General features: G+C 41.8%; 2 protein-coding genes across 2 annotated transcripts in view; one reads left to right on the top strand and one right to left on the bottom strand.

The window, feature by feature from the left end:
* Positions 1-4,208: 4,208 nt before the first annotated feature.
* Positions 4,209-11,776, bottom strand: LOC128421284 (toll-like receptor 6). Its single transcript, XM_053403871.1, has 2 exons — positions 11,701-11,776; positions 4,209-7,137 (listed from the first exon to the last, which is right to left on the bottom strand). The coding sequence occupies exon 2, from the start codon at positions 7,071-7,073 to the stop codon at positions 4,695-4,697; it is 2,379 nt and encodes a 792-aa protein (XP_053259846.1). The 5' UTR covers positions 7,074-7,137; positions 11,701-11,776; the 3' UTR covers positions 4,209-4,694.
* A 229-nt stretch (positions 11,777-12,005) lies between these two features.
* FAM114A1 (family with sequence similarity 114 member A1) overlaps positions 12,006-16,986 on the top strand; it is a 51,803-nt gene continuing 46,822 nt past the window's right edge. Inside the window, exons 1-2 of the mRNA XM_053403875.1 lie at positions 12,006-12,118; positions 13,907-13,971. The gene's annotated coding sequence lies outside the window, so the exon portion shown is untranslated. The remainder of the gene's footprint in view (positions 12,119-13,906; positions 13,972-16,986) is intronic.

Below are 16,986 nucleotides of genomic sequence, written 5' to 3'. Positions count from 1 at the left end.
CACAAGTTACCCCATTAAATTGGCCTTGTAAGCCCCCAGGAGTTACTAGCCTGCAAAATAAAATAAAAATAATAATGAAATACTAGCCTGCTGGGAGCTGGCAGAGGAGGAACCGAGTGCTGAATTTCTTATGTGTGTTAAAGAAGGAACTTGCCCCTTCTAGCTTCCTGCTTGGTTTTACCCAAGTGAAAAACACCTATGAAGTAAATATTTAATAGATAGGCATTATGAAGTGCTCAGCAGAGGAAAGGTCTTGTAGGATTTTACCTGAAGAACGTTTCATTGATTCAAAGGGTCGGTTTGACCCTGTTTTTTGGTTCTTGGACATTGCGGCACTTGGGCATGCTGTATTTTCAGGACAATAGTAGGTTGGGGTGTCTGCCGCCCTCAAGTCTATGCCAGGTACCTTGCCTGAATAGTCAGCTTCCCACCTCCCAGTTATTCACTATCCTCTTTATTTGTTTAAGGTAAAGGTAAAGGACCCCTGACAGTTAAGTCCAGCTGCAGACAACTCGGGTTGCAGCGCTCATCTTTCTTTACAGGCCAAGGGAGCCGGTGTTTGTCCACAGACAGTTTTTCCGGGTCACGTGGCCAGCATGACTAAGCCACTTCTGGCGCAACGGAACACCAAAACCAGGGCAGCGTACGGAAACACCGTTTACCTTCCCGCTGGAGCAGTACCTATTTATCTACTTTTTTGGGGTGCTCTCGAACTGCTAGGTTGGCAGGAGCTGGGACTGAGCAATGGGAGCTCACCCTGTCACGGGGATTTGAACTGCCAACCTCCTGATTGGCAAGCCCAAGAGGCTCAGTAGTTTAGACCACAGCGCCACCCGCATCCCCTCCTTTGTTTAGATATTAAGAAAAGCACATAGGCAGTACACTCGCCCACCAATGAGACAAGGTGAGGACCACCTCAGGTAGCAGGATCCACAGGGACAGCAAATCCTGATGTGGATCTTTATTCCCCACCCCTTTGTTCTTGGTGTAGATCTTCAGTCACCCATTCTTCCCTGGTGGGAAGTGAGGGGCATTTTGCGGTTCACCTCAGGCACAAAAATGTCTTGGGCCAGCCCTGACTCTACCCAGTTGTTTAAAGGTAAGGGTAAAGGTACCCCTGCCCGTACAGGCCAGTCTTGCCAGACTCTAGGGTTGTGCGCTCATCTCACTCTAGAGGCCGGGAGCCAGCGCTGTCCGCAGACACTTCCGGGTCACGTGGCCAGCGTGACGAAGCTGCTCCGGTGAACCGGCACCAGAGCAGCACACGGAAATGCCGTTTACCTTCCCACTATAAAGCGGTACCTATTTATCTACTTGCACTTAAGGGTGCTTTTGAACTGCTAGGTGGGCAGGAGCTGGGACCGAAAGACGGGAGCTCACCCCGCCGCGGGGATTCAAACCGCCGACCATGCAATCGGCAAGTCCTAGGCGCTGAGGTTTTACCCACAGCGCCACCCGCGTCCCACCCAGTTGTTTAGTAAGAAGCAAATCAGTTCCAGTCTTCTGAACAAAGAATGCAAATGTACTGCAGGGAGTGATGAGCATCAGGTACTTGTTTTAAAATTTCCTAACATTGAAAAAAAAAGATTTAATACAATTAAACAACAGGCTACCAGTTTTGCAGAGATTCCTCCCCTGAAAAATCCTTCAGCTCGCGCTCTCTCTGCAAAAGTTCCAACTACAGACATAATTTGTGCCAGAAATCTTTACTGGCTAAGGCAAAGTGGAACTCCCAAGAGAGTGGGATCCCCCTTCTTGCCCTTATAATGTATTATACAGCCATTTTAACCCATACTGGGAGACAGACATAAAGGAATTTATTACACATTTCAAGTTTATTTATCCAACAAAAAATAACACACCAAGCCATACCAGAAGAGTAAAAAGAAGATACAACTCACCAAATCATACAAAATTATATATTGATCAATTAAAAGTTCCAGAGCCTCTTCCAATGTACCAAGTTTCCAAATATCCCTGATGCAATTTTTGCATATCATTGTTGAAAGCATGTGCAATAAATGTCCACCAGGTGGCATAGAAAGACTGGTTTTTCTTTTGTCTTGCATACAACGCAACATCATTGTTTGGTCATATGAATAACAAGAGTAAAACAACTCTGGCGTAAATGTGATGTTAGCAGTGGTGATGCTCAATAATTCCTGACATACATTAGACATGGATATATAGAGATTAGTGTCCCAAAGGTTATTTCCTGTAGGCATCTTCAAAGCCACTTCTGTACTTTCATAACATTAGCAGATAGTAGCTGGCTTAGAACATGGCCCATTGAAACCTGACTTTAAATGTCAACTCTCAAGCCTGTAAATTCATAGCTGGTCTCCTTTAATAAGAGTTATGCAACTTCACCCAATAATAATCTATTATTTCTGCTACTCACTAAAATCGCCTTAATTCTAACAGTGAAGAATGTTGTTTAGACTGTGTGCCCAGCAAGGTTATATAAGGCCACAAGGCAGTGTGTAAATATTAAATCCAAAGGTTTTTTCCTTTCAAAAAATTGTTGCATGTGGATGATGACCTAGTTTAAGAGCAGGTTTTCAATCAAGAAATCTGATTAATTAGTCCTTTGTCTATTTAGTCCTGTGAATAATCGCTACCAGAAGCCTATGAGTTAAATAATGAAGAACAAATTGTATTGATCCTGTCAACAGAAGCGGCGATAGACACAGCAACTGCTTGTGACTGACTCTTAAACACAAACTCCAAACAGAAATTGTGGGAGTGGACTGTGAAATAAAGCCCGGTCAGACATATTCATGCCTTTTATTCTGAGGAATGCATTTTGTTTACATAACCAGCTCCTGGAATGGCTTCAGTTGTGCCTGGTCAGCTTTCCTCAGATTCTACCAAGCCTTTATTGCCACCTACTGCTTTTCAAACTAGAATGCATGTATATTCAGAATCATAGAGTTGGAAGGGATCTCATCTAGTCCAACCCCCTTCAATGTAGGAATCTCAGCTAAATCATCCACGACAGATAGCCACCCAATCTCTGCTTAAAAGCTGCCAAGGAAAGACAGTCCGCAACTTCTCAAGGAAGACCGTTCCGTTGTCCAACAGCTCTTATTGTCAGATAGTTTTTTCTGATGTCTAGTCAGAATCTCTTTTCTTGTAACTTGAAGCCATTGGTTCAAGTCCTACCCTCCAGAGAAAAACTAGATTAGTTGGGAAATGAGATCTAATATAAGTGGAGGACTGTAAGTCGTAACTTTTGAGCATCATGTGCAGTTTAGGTGCTATGTTAGGTGTAACATCTAGGGATGAGGGAGAAATTTGATGCAGTTTGCATTTAAAGGTCAATGTGCCTAATTTAGTTTCCAAAACAAAGTGTGAACCAGAACACAGCCACTCTTCAAGATTCACATTTCTCCAGCCAAGCAATGTGTACAAAAACGCATGTACAAGGGAAAAGTGTGGGTATAAATGCACATAATAGTTTAAAAAACATACAAAAGCCATTATTTTGGGTGACACTGCTTTGTTTAAAAAAAATGTATGTAAGGTAAAATTGCATACGAAAATGTATATATGAGAACACACTAAAATGCAGGTGAGTTTTCATGAGGACATTTTGGTAGAGATCTGATCTTAAGACTGGAAGTAGGATAAACTGAGAGAAACCAAAACCGACGTATTCACTTATCCCCTGATAACTTTCCATGTATTCATCATCTACTTATGCCAAGAGCCAACAATGCTTTTGATGGGGGATTTGGTATCACGCTATACCTTCCTTATAAGTGGGCCTTCCCATATTTATCCCTTTCTAAACCCACAATTGTTTTGCACATATGCCCCCTATTAAATTTAAATTAAATTAGCTTTTCTCGTTTCTTAGCTTCTATTCTAGGCCCTCTATTTTACTAACACGTATATTGCACACCACTAGATGGCACCAACTTTCCATTAAAAGAATCAATGTATTATAATATAGACAGTAACACTGAAGAGGGCAGAGTCGTAAAATTGAAGAGTTGGAAGGAACCAGGAGTGTGATCCAGTCCGACCCCCTGCAATGCAGGAATCTTTTGCCCATTGTGGGGCTCAAACCAATGACCCTGAGATTAAGAGTCTCATGCTCTACAGATTTTCCAGATGTGCCCAACCCCTCTTAGGTGTGCACTATGTATTATTCTCGTGGTTAATTAAATTGTATTGAGAATATAATAATATCCTCAGGTGGATTGCCTAAGCAGAATACAGCATTTAATTCATTATTTTAAAAAATTATACCATGCTGCCTTTCAATCAAATGAATGTCAAGGAGGCTTACAAGAAGCAGGAAGTCTTACATTGCAAGGTTGATACTGATTCTTCATCTAGTGACTTAATTTTGAATCCTTTGGTTCAGGAATTCAGGGCTTGGAACAGGATCAATGCAGTCAATCTGTTTCTTTTCCTAATGTATTTTTTCCCCTGCACTTGTATACAGCAAAATTATACTTGTCCTTTCTCCAGAAATATTATAGTACAGCATTACAGCAACATAAATAGCTTGTTTTCCAGTTAGTTTACCAGTCTTCCAGCTTCATCAAACTTTCCCTGAATTCAAAAAATACATATTGTAATTGTGAGCCATTTCCACTGAAAGTCTCATATACAATATTCAGCCATACAACATGAACGTTACCAATATAATGAAATCTGCATATGATTATTTTAATATAAATTTAAATCAGTGAAAATGCTCTCTCTTCTTCGTTGCTAGACAGTTTAACATAAATGGCTGCCCGAAGATTAGACCAGAAAAGTCCATGCTTGCTTTTCTCCTTTGGCCACTCCAAGTACGTTCTCTTGGCCATGAGAGCTTTCAGTTTGTGGTACCTGGTAGGAATGATGTATGCAGGGATTGGTTCCAGCACAATCAGGATTAAACTGTCAGCATTTTCACTGAATAACTTGTGATGGGCAAAGTAGAGCTCATAATGACACCATTCGCTCTGCACAAAGTAAGGAGACAACACAAAGATCGACTTGTAACTTTTCTCAATGCAGTCTATGATATTCTCCACAATGCTCTTGCCTGCAACAAAGTTCCTCTCGTGCTGGCAGATCCGTATGGAACCATCCTCCTTCTCCAAGTTTGGGATCAATACGTTTTTCACCCACTCAGAATCATGTTCACTGTAGGAGATAAAAGCATGGAACTCTATGTTGGGGAGCATGTCTTCAGGATTACTCTTCCGAATCCTGTGTTTTGCTTGAGTCCACTTCCACATCATCTTCAAATACCATGGAACGTCAAAACGGATGCAGAGGAAGGAAACAGTGGCTACTAAGACCACGGTAACAATTATAACTATCGTGATCAGAAGACTCACGTTGCAAACAACTTCAGAAACGTGAAAGTCCTTTAAAAGGGTCCCCCTTAAGTAGTCTGGGTACTCGCACACATAAGCGTCAGGCCAACCGACCAACTCCATAGATCCTTGCTTTTGAAGACTGATGAACTGTCTTAATTCACAGGTACATGTGAATGGATTGTGTCCTGCTTTTAGCTGTTTGATGCCTTGACATGTCTGGTAGAATTCAGAAGATGGTGAGACAACAGAGTTCATTTCTATATTCAGGAACCTCAGATTTCTAAACTGACCACATCCAGGCAGACTAGCTAGTTTATTGGATGCCAAATTTATTTCTTCTAAAGCCGTCAGCTCAGTAATCTCTTTGGGAATGCTTGAAATGGGATTGTTTTGAAGATGAAGAATTTGAATATTTGCTGGTAAACATCTAAATACTGACTCCGACAATTGATTGGATGCCAAATTCAATTTAATCATATTTTTACCCCAGTGGCAGTCATTCATGTTATCTTCGTATTGCAACAAATTCTGACTCAAGTCCAAGTGTTTCAGTGAGTTCATGTGACTTGTCATTAAACTCATTTTGGCAAGTTGTTTAAGTTGATTGTTTTGTAAAATGAGTGTTTCTAGGAGGGCTAAGTTCTTGCAATTTTCAAAAATTTTGTCTGTCAATGAATTATGTGAAAAACTTAAATAAGTAAAATCACTGGGTTTTAAAGGACAAAACATGATTAGTATCCCCGAATGAGAAATTGTCAATGATGCAATATTCATTTCTGAAAATGTTCTGTACACATCCTCCTGGTTAAACATCTCTGAAACTGCAACAGCATGTTTAATTGTCAGTGTTTTTAGTGAGGTATCAACATAATTGAGAGACTGACTTGTGTCTTCAAATATTAAAATGTTCACATAGTTGATGTTGAAATACTCAATGGAGGATTCCCACACCTTCTGAAGAATAGCCGTGAGGCTTAGCCAGGATAGTTCTATATTATTCAATGTTAAGTTTAGCAATTTCCCATTTTTGCTGGGTTGTGACAAAAATGTTATCAAGCCACTGACTTGCTTACCTTGGATATTTGAAAGTTCTAAGCTTTCAGTAACATTGAGTTCTAGAGACACAAATTCTGAATTTTCAGGGAGTGCAATCCGAAGCTTCTTTGTGTTAAATGCTGGAAGACTTCCAGGGACAGATTCAGTGAGGTGTTCTAAGCCCAAGAAGAGAGTATCCAGTTGTAAATTAGCAAGAACTCTGAAATCTGATTTCTGTATTCTTCTAGCGCTGAGGCCAAGATATTCCAGCTTCACCATTTTGCCAAATGCCTGGCAGGTGGGCATGTCCATGAAGTTATTGTAAGAGAGATCTAGATGCCTGAGACTTGTAACAGGAATGCAAGAAAGAGTCTGCAGTTTGTTGTGGGATAGATCCAGAAGTTCTAAGTCTTTATTGTATTGGAAAATGCTGAAGTCAAGCTCTCTAATCAGGTTATGAGAAAGATTTAGTACCCTGAGTTTGGAAAGAGAACTAAAATCAGAAATCTGAAGTTCAGAGATACTGTTGTATGACAAATCCAAGTCTGTCATTTGTGCTGGAAGATTCTTAGGAACAGCATCTAAGCCACTCTTTGAGTAGTTTGCTTTAAATCCATTTTCTGCAGAGGTATAGGTATTGTTCCAGAAAGTTATTGTAAAGATGCAAATACAAAGGAAACCATTCCGGTCTGGACCGTTCATTTCTGCCATGGCCTATCAAGATCTTTAAAATGTGCTTGGTGGAGTTCTTGTACTCTGCATTAGCCTCAAACTCCTGCAAAAAGAGTTCACATTAAAATATTAAGTACTCTAATGGAAACATTAGCTCTCCCAATATTCATTATTACGGCAATAGAAGACACTTCATAATTTAGCAGAAAAGCAGAATCAAATGACAATTTAAAACATAGTTATGAAGAGATTTCATGATGGCCGTATGTGTTTTTTGCAGTTTAAGATACAGAAAGCCTTACACAGCTCCAGGAGTTAGTGAGACATCTCTCTGGAAGTTTGAAAAAGGATGAACCACTGTGAATCTGAAAGGAATTCAGTTGCATGGATATATATATATATATTTGCATATTTTGGGTCTCCACCACCACTGATTTCTTGTGATTTGCTTGTTATCCCCATTTCTTTCTCAGCTGGGGCCAAATGAAATGTTGTGGCAATATACAATTATAGAATCACAGAACTGTAGCATTGGAAGGGACACCAAGGGTCATCTAGTCCAAACCCCTGCAATGTAGTATCTCAGCTAAAGCATACCTGCATTATCTACAGCTCCCAGATGTTGTTGGAGTACAACTCATCCTCCCACACCACTGGCCATCTAGCTGGCATTGATAGGGCTTTTGAATCTAACACAAGGAAGGCCACAAAATCCTTATCTTTGATATACCCCCCCCCCCAAGCAGGGCATAGAGAAGCCGGGAGGGAAATGAAATTTGGGGAAACGGTGCGAGGAAAGGATTTGTTTTTTAAAGCCCTTTCACAGTGCTAACCAATCACCACACACACACACTTTCACCAGGTTTTACCTCTTTACCAGGTCACATCCAGCTAAGTTTTGCTCAGAATAGACCCATTTAAGTAATTGGACCTGTGTAAAACTAGGTTGAATACCACCTAGCAGGTCGAGTCATGGATTTCATGACATCACATGCAGTTCAGCCCCAGAAGTTCAGAATTTGCTTAAATAAAAGTATCTGCTGGACACACTCTGAACAAAGTTTAACACTGTCTATGTGTGACGGGGGAGGCGAGAGAGAAATTATTTTGAAAATAATGGAACACAGCTGGAAAATGAAAAAGAAGCCTAAAGGGGATTTTTTTTGCAGTTGGGTGTGGGGCATGGGGTTCCCTGTAGGTGTTGTTTGCTTTGGGGGGAACTGATGCTACTTTAAAGATTACCCACATTCCTTTGGGGGTTTATCTGCTCCCTAATGCAGCCACTCGCCCCCCTCGGGGGGGAATCTTGGAAACTGTAGCTTGTTAAGGGTGCTGGAATTTGTAGCTCTGTGAGGGGTGATCTACAGTTCCCACATTTGGTGGGGGGTGTTTAAAATGCATGGTATGTACAGAGCCTTAGTTTCAAGAACATTTCCTCACAAGGAAACTTACCTTGTGGATAAAGCTGCCAAGGAAAAGTAATACTGCTCAGGGAGTGGTGCAGAAAATAATATATTAGGGCTGGAACAAATGTCAATTGAGTTTTCTGAGGATTGGTGTTTTCATGCTCTTCCTTCTGAGCTATCAGGATTCTCCCAGGAAAAATGACAGGACAATAGAAACACCATTTGGACCCATGTCTAGAAACAAAAGTGTGGATAAGCCCTTGATTATGGTCAGGCAATGGTGATGAAGAAAAATGTTTCATTTCAAATTGTAATGAACCTCAGGGTATGTAGCAGACCTGAGATTAGATCCTCAGGACTAGCCTTTCATACATAATAGGCAGGACTAAGGATGGGAGGATCTGTCAATTGCGGTTCTCTCTGTTTCTCATTTTTCCAATCTTAAATTTGGTTCTCCACATTTCTGCACCAATTTGGGCATTTTTCAAAAAGTCCTCATGGAAACTCTTCAGCGATTATGTGTGAATTTCTCTTAACAGACACATTTTTGTATGTAGTTTTGACCAATGTACACATTTTTGTATGCAGTTTTGACCAATGTACACATTTCTGAATGCAATTTCTCCTAATAGTGGTACCTCGGGTTAAGTACTTAATTCGTTCCGGAGAGCCATTCTTAACCTGAAACTGTTCTTAACCTGAAGTACCACTTTAGCTAATGGGGCCTCCTGCTGCCGCCGCACCGCCGGAGCCCGATTTCTGTTCTTATCCTGAAACAAAGTTCTTAACCTCAACCACTAGTTCTGGGTTAGCGGAGTCTGTAACCTGAAGCATATGTAACCTGAAGTGTATGTAACCCGAGGTACCACTGTACAATGCATTTTTGTATATTACTTTCATTTACTAATGTTTGCACATAATATACATGTTTTATCAGCACTGGTTGGAGAAATGCACAGCAAAATTCAGATCTGCAAATTTTGAAGGATGGGTGTTTTTGGTTCTCAATTTGATAAATTCAACTTTAAATGAGGACTTAACCAAATCCCCCCTTGCCTAATCAAGGCAATAAATCACACTGGTGATGACGATGATTAAAATTTGTATACTACCATATACCCACAAGTCTCAGGAAGGTTCACAAGATAATCTTTCCAAAACCCTGTGTCAAGAGGTGGTATTAGAATAAGTTATATTTAACTAGAGTAATTAGAATAACTATATTTAACCAACACTGTTAAACAGATGTCTGTTAAAGCAGCGAAGGGAAAATGAGGGTTGGTTTAGGGGTGGGGAATAGGTTCTGAAGAATAGCCATCTTGGATGCTTTCTCTGCAAGCCCCTCCTCACTTTTCATGGGATACACAAAATGCACGTCCAGGAATCTTAGCTGGATGAGAGGGATCTTGCAGGGGAAAGGCAGCAGGTAAGAGAAAGTTTAAGCAGCCATGTCTTCAGCCAGCACACACCCTAAGGCTTTATTACTGTTCACCAGTCAGGGACTACCAAAGCCATGCCTATGGCTAGATACCAAGTTCAGCCACAACGACAGAAAAGTAGATCCCGTGTTTTCACAATATTGGACCCATTCATGGGTGTAGCCAGGTGCAGGCAACTGGTCCCCCTAGATCCACAAAAATTACTGAAAAGCATTGAAAGTACTCAATTAAGTGAGGTTCTGCCCCACCCCCCACAAAAGCGATCTCCTAAAAAAACTTTGGACCCATTCACCATTCGCAATAAAAGTTAAGTGAAGAGTACTCTCTTGGCAAAAAGTATTCAAAACTTTCTCATGTTACATGTTTTAAAATCATTAACACCTACCTTATGCCTTTCAGCAGCAGAAAGTTTCTAAACAGAGTGTCTTAAGAGGAAGAATGCTGTTGCCTTAAAGATGGGGCAGGAGATTCTCCGCCCCACTTTTAACACAATCAAATTTGTCAGACTTTGCAGTAAAAGGTAGACAACAACAACAAAATGAATTAACAGTGGGAGAAAACTATAGTATGTTCAGAGGAGATCACAAACTCAACTAAAAGAAAAGGAATGAGGAACTTAAGTTACAACTTGGTCACAAGCTAAAAATAAACATTAACTTGGCATAATTTACAGGAAATCTATGCCACTGTCAATACTTCCTCTTTACCCAAAATGGTAGTTTCAACATGTAACCTGATGGTGCATGTTTTAAAACTGCTGGTTTTAGTTCTGTTTTAATAATTTTATGTTGATTTGTTTTAAGGTTGGTGTTGGCAACTTGGCACGATTTAGAGATGTAATAACAATTTGTTTGCTTTGTTGTTAATGTTTGAGATATCAAAATTCCTCAGACAGCCTCCAGGCAAATATTCCCGGTTACAACCTGGAGATGTTACTGCTACGCATCCCTCTAAGTACCAAGGGGGAAAAAGAGTGTTTGCAGCCATGATTTAAATGACATGATCTGGATTGTGCGGTTTGTACTGTTGATTTGATTTCTATGTGGATGTTACCCCCACACAAACACACATGAATATATTTTTCCTATTTAAAGCTACATTGTGTTCTTCAACATAGAAAGGGGAAGGATTTTTTTTTAATGGTAGACGACATGTGCAAGGATCCAGCCCACCATCATTACACAATGGGATTTAAAAACATCAACACACACACATGCTACTGAGCAAGACTTGGCTTTTCTGGCAATGGCAGACGTTGCATCACACACACATACGGAGAGAGAGAGTATATATATATTTGCCCCTGCAGGATGAGCAATACCTGTTATAATGCCCTCTTCTGCACAAAAATCAAAAGTGAGATTCCTGCCTTCCCCTTTTTCTATTTCTCCACCTGCCAAACCTGAACCCTTCATGTTGTTTTTCAAAGCTGCCTGAGAGGATCTGAAACCCAGATCTCTACGAAAGCGCTTTGCAGGATCCAGCCCTGCAAAGTCCCTTCAGTTGCAAAGGGAGAAGCAAGTGCGTGACATAGCGGACATTTTTTTGAGACGAAAATGCCCTTGCACTTTTCTTTCTTTCTTTCTTTCTTTCGAGGGCAAGCTTGCAATCCCCTAAGAAAAGCAAGCGGAGAGACGGAGAAGAACTCGCGCCCCTGGAGAGTTGCCCAAGTCCCAAACGACGGAGAAAGTTGATTTTTTTTTTAGGCGCCATTTTTTTGAAGAGGCAGGGGCGAAGGGGAAAAAAACCCAAAAGGCGCCCTGAAACTGTGCGCGCGACCCGAAGCGCCGGCTCCTTTCCCGCCTTTTTAAAACCGTTTACCTGCTTGGCGGCAAAGATAAGTCGCTGGTCGCGTAAGGGGCCTCTCGGGGCTAAAGAAGGAGAAGTAGACAAGCGAAGCCGCAGGCTGTGGCAACGGATTTGCCCACAGGAAGAGAACCCGTTTTAGCGGCCTCCCCTCGGTCGACTTGAGGGGAGGGCGGACCAAATGAACTCTGCCCACTTGCCCCCCACGGGTCTTCGTCACGGGGATGTGAAACACGGGTTTCCCCCACTTCAGTTACAAGGAATAAGTTATGGGGTGTGTTTTTTGGCTTTTAGAGGAAGTGCTCTTTGAAGCAAAAGCACCTCAGTCCCTGGTTTGGTTTTGGGCTGTTGGGAGCATGTTTGTTCCTGCCCAAGATGCGCTTCGTGTTCATGGTGAGCCCAGCTAGGAAACCCAAAGAAACCTGGAAAGCAAGTAGGTAGGGGCTTGGTTGTCAGGATAATTGGTGATAATTGTGTGAAAGGCAAACAAAGGCAAAAAATGCCAGTCCCAAAAAAATTACCGCAATAAAATCCAAAACAGCAACAGCTGCACTCAAATTTATTTTGTCTAATAATAATAGTAATATTTTATTTATTTATACCCCGCCCATTTGGCTGGGTTTCTCCCAGCACATAAAAAATTGTAAAATATTAGACATTAAAAATCTCCCGATACAGGGTTGCCTGGTGATTTTATGGAGAGCAAAAAGCCATCCTAAACTGCTGAGTGGAGTGCTGCTTATTATCTGTGGACCTCACAGCAATAAATACGAATTTGTAATTCCGCTTTGGCTAAACAAACTATATACTGTACACACCAACTTGGACCCCCTATATAGGAACATTTAATCACAGTCATGGCTGCAAGCCTAAACATGTACATACTACACATTTAAAGCACATTTCCCCCCCCCCCAAAAAAAACCCTGGGAGATGTGTAGTTTACTCCTCAAAGAACTACAATTTCAATTCCCATACCAAACTACAGTTCCCAGGACAGTAAGGAGCTTACATCCGAGTGAACATACTTGCTTACATTTTTCTAATTGAAAGAAATGAGAAGTTAATGATCCAAACCTGAGATCATGGTTAAGCTCTCTTCTTTAACCATAACCCAATAAGACACAAAAGGAGAAGCCACTGGCAGAAAGAAGGGGAGGAATTCAGGCAGCAGTTCTTAAGCATTTGAAGTGTTAATAAAATAGTATTATTATTTCATTCTTCCTTCTATTACTCCTATGACTAATCAGCTAAACATTATTTTACTGGCAGGCAGCCCTACAAACATTTATAAGCCATTTACCTGGAAGTAAACCCACAGAGTACATTGCAAAAGTTTGGCTACATGCCACAAACATAGGTAAAGGTAAAGGGACCCCTGACCATTAGGTCCAGTCATGACCGACTCTGGGGTTGCGGCGCTCATCTCGCTTTACTGGCCGAGAGAGCCAGCATACAGCTTCCGGGTCATGTGGCCAGCATGACAAAGCCACTTCTGGAGAACCAGAGCAGCGCACGTTTACCTTCCCGCCTGAGCAATACCTATTTATCTACTTGCACTTTGATGTGCTTTTGAACTGCTAGGTTGCCAGGAGCAGGGGCTGAGCAACGGGAGCTCACCCCGTCGCAGGGGTTCGAACCGCCGACCTTCTGATCGGCAAGTCCTAGGCTCTGTGGTTTAACCCAAACATACAGGATGGTAAGGTGTGGATCATCACTACTAGCCAATCTGACTTATTAAAAAAATTCAGTAACCAAATATAGTAAAGTGTTGGGTTCGGGTCAGGAAGAGAAGGGTCAAAATCTCTACTTAGCCATGCCACAGATATGGGCAACTTGTGATCCTCTGGATGTTATTGGAGTACAACTCCTGTCGGTCCCTAACCACTGGTCATCCTGGCTGGAACAAAAGGCAGTTGTCCAAAGAGCCGCAAGTTCCACACCCCTGGTCTTGAGCAAGAAACTATATCTCACAGGCTTGTGAAAACAGGATTATGACCTGGGTTCTTTGGTCTGGTTTCCCAACCTGCTGTATAAATTATACTTCTTGCCCCCTACTTTCTGACATTCTTATATTCAAAATAGGAATTATACAAACTAATATGCACTGGCTCTCATTCAAGAAATGTTCGGCGTAGGAAATAAGGCTTGGGTGTATAAAACAGTTTCTAGACCTATGCTCATGTGACTGCTTTTTCCAAGTAATCTTTTTCTTCCCCAGGTCATGTGGCAACCAGAACTATACACTGCAACATCTCAGAATATAAAACAAGGCAACAAACATGCGTAAGTGAATGAATCAATGAATGAATTTATTATTATGGTCACAAACCAGTTCTGGCTCACTTACAATATCAGGAAAATCATAAAGCACGATAGGGATACCATTGAATTGCAACTGGGTATAACAGGGACAATACAGATATAGCAGCAGTTAAAAATATATAAGTTAAATCTTAATCACTAAAATATAATCTAAAATTGTTATTTAAAACCTTAATTGTTTTGGTAGTACAGCTTGTTCCCTAAGTTTTATGGCAGTCGCACAGAATTTGGCCACCCTTAGTTTGGTCTCTGGATCCTTGTCCTCTACCAGGAGTTTTAGACATTGAAGTTCGGACCCATTTGGAGATTTTTGTATAACAGGGGTGATAAATACTGAGCGTATATCCCAGAAGAAACGGCAGCATAACAATACATGAGAAACAGACTCTACCTCCATCAAGCCGCAGGGGCAGACTCGTTCCGCATATGGTTTGCCCTTGAATCTGTCCTGCAATAAGGCAGATGGCAACACGTTGAACCTGGTGAGGGTAAACGACCGTCTGTATTTAGGTACAGTGGTACCCCGCTAGACGAATGCCCCGCTAAACGAAAAACGCGCAAGACGAAAGGGCTTTCCAATATTTTTTCCGCTTCGCAAGACGAATTTTTCTATGGGGCTGTCTCGCAAAACAAAATTTTTTTCGGGGTCTTCCGGTTTTTTTGCCTTTTCTGAAAGCTGCTAAGCCGCTTATCTGCAAATTGCCACTTATCCGCTAATCCGCTGATAGCGGTGCTCCGCAAGACGAAAATCCCTTCAAGACGAAGGAACCCGCAGAATGGATTAATTTCGTCTTGCGGGGCACCACTGTATTTGTAATTTGGACAGATATATTGCTGAGGTGAACCCTCTCCCATTGTCTTTTATTGCTGGGTGTTTATTCATCTCACGCACATGGCATTGTAGTTCCACATCCCAAATTCATTGGCGGATTATTGCTCTAGCTTTCTCATAACCTACAGCTATCAGGGCCTGTGGGGAAAACCTCAAGCCTCTCCGCTTTTCGTGAAGTGTAGCTTTCCATTTGGATTGGTAGGAATCCAATAGGGTTACAGGTGCCAACCCGACGGGGGGGGGGGGCGAGTTTTAACCAATAATGGATCTTCAGGGTCCATATCCAAGCACTGACAGGGATTTGCCCAACCTCCAAGCGGACAGCTATGTTAGACATGCAAGAAGGGATCCCTAACACACAGTGATAAAACTTAGTTTGGAAGGATTCTAAGGGATCAAGATTTAGGAAGCTGCAAATCTGGGAGCTGTATGTCAGCTGTGTTAATACTTTTGTAACAAAGACCTGAGAGGCTGCCTGAATATATTGGCCCCCTTTTCCATATAAATACAGTGGTGCCCCGCTAAACGAAAAACGCACAAGACGAAAGGGCTTCCCGATTTTTTTTCCGCTTCGCAAGACGAATTTTTCTATGGGGTTGTCTCGCAAAATGAATTTTTTTTCGGGGTCTTGCGTTTTTTTTGCCTTTTCTGAAAGGCGCTAAGCCGCTTATCTGCAAATTTCCGCTAAGCCACTAATAGCCGCTAAGCCGCTTATCTGTCAATTACCGCTTATCCGCTAAGCTTTTAATAGTGGTGCTCCGCAAGACGAAAAACCCTGCAAGACGAAGACACCCGCAGAACGGATTAATTTCGTCTTGCGGGGCACCACTGTACCTTATAAGGGCTTTGGTAGATCTTTGGGCATTTGCAATAGTATTTTTAACCTGGTAATGCTGGTAATATCCTGAAAGGTTATGCCCAGGTATTTAAAAGACGATACCTGTTCAATTATCAATTCTCCATTTGTGTCTCATTCTTTTTTTTTAGAGAACACCATGACTTCAGATTTAGTGTAGTTGATTGTTAATTGTTCGGCTTTGCAACGGGCTATGAGAGATCTTAAAAGTTTTCTTAGGCCTACACAGGAGAAGGAAATTAGAACTGTGTCATCTGTGTACAAGAGAACCAGGAGGGGCGTACCAGCCAATTTAGGGGGATGGGCATTTTCTTTCTCCATGTTTCCTACTAAGGAGTTAATATAGAAGTTGAATAAAATGGGAGCAAGGACGCAGCCTTGTTTAACACCATGGTAGGTTTGTATTTCCTTAGATAAATGGCCCTGTTGGTCACACCTAACCTGGACCCAAATGTTTTTGTATAACCTGTGGATGAGACGCAGTAGATGTCTGTCTATATTTGAGGCACTTAGTTTTTCCCAAAGCCTATCTCGTGATATTAAATCAAAGGCAGATTTGAAGTCTATGAAAGCTGCATAGAGGGAGCCTCCTTTTCTTGAGGTATATTTTTCCGCAAGATGTTGGAGTACTAGGCCTTTATCTAAAGTTGGTTGGTTGGTTTGCCCTGAAACCAGCTTGTGCTTCTGAAAGGACATATAATCGCTCAATCCAATCCTCAAGTTTATTACGTAAGTGGGCAGCACAGAGTTTACTAATAATGCTTAGGAGAATAATTGGTCTGTAATTAGCAGGGTCAAACCTGCTCCCTTTCTTGTATATTGGGAAGATGATTGCTAGTCCCCAATCCTCTGGGATGGTAGCCGATTGATCTATGCTGGTAAAGGCAGCAAGCACTGGGGCCCACCATTCAGCATTGGCCTTGAGGAGCTCAAGGGAAATATTGTCTGCGCCAGGAGCTTTGCCAGGTTTAAGAGACTGAATAAGCCTGCGGGCTTCTTCAGTTGACAACGGGGGCCACTCAGCCCTGGTATCACTTAAGAGGTAGGGACTGAGCCTGTAGATGTTTTTTGTGTATAGGGATTGGAAGTATGACTCTCATGCCCCAATAGGGATGGAGTATTCCACTTTGGAGGGGGAGTCTTGCCATCCCTTTGCAACAATTTTCCAAAAGGTAGCTGAGTCTCTCCTTTGAGAATGCGTAAGTGAACTCAAACGAGTTTAAGTGCAAGGGTAAAGGACTTAAAGTTTACCAGGCTTTTAGCCTGCTGTGGTTGTTTTTAGTGCTGC

Source organism: Podarcis raffonei, chromosome 9 (assembly GCF_027172205.1).
Source record: "Podarcis raffonei isolate rPodRaf1 chromosome 9, rPodRaf1.pri, whole genome shotgun sequence".
In the NCBI taxonomy this organism is placed as follows: Eukaryota; Metazoa; Chordata; class Lepidosauria; order Squamata; family Lacertidae; genus Podarcis; species Podarcis raffonei.
This window is presented reverse-complemented; position numbering and strand designations above follow the sequence as displayed.

Excerpts from the sequence above, each read along its gene's own strand:
- LOC128421284 (XM_053403871.1), bottom strand. The coding sequence starts at position 7,073 with ATGGCAGAAATGAACGGTCCAGACCGGAATGGTTTCCTTTGTATTTGC.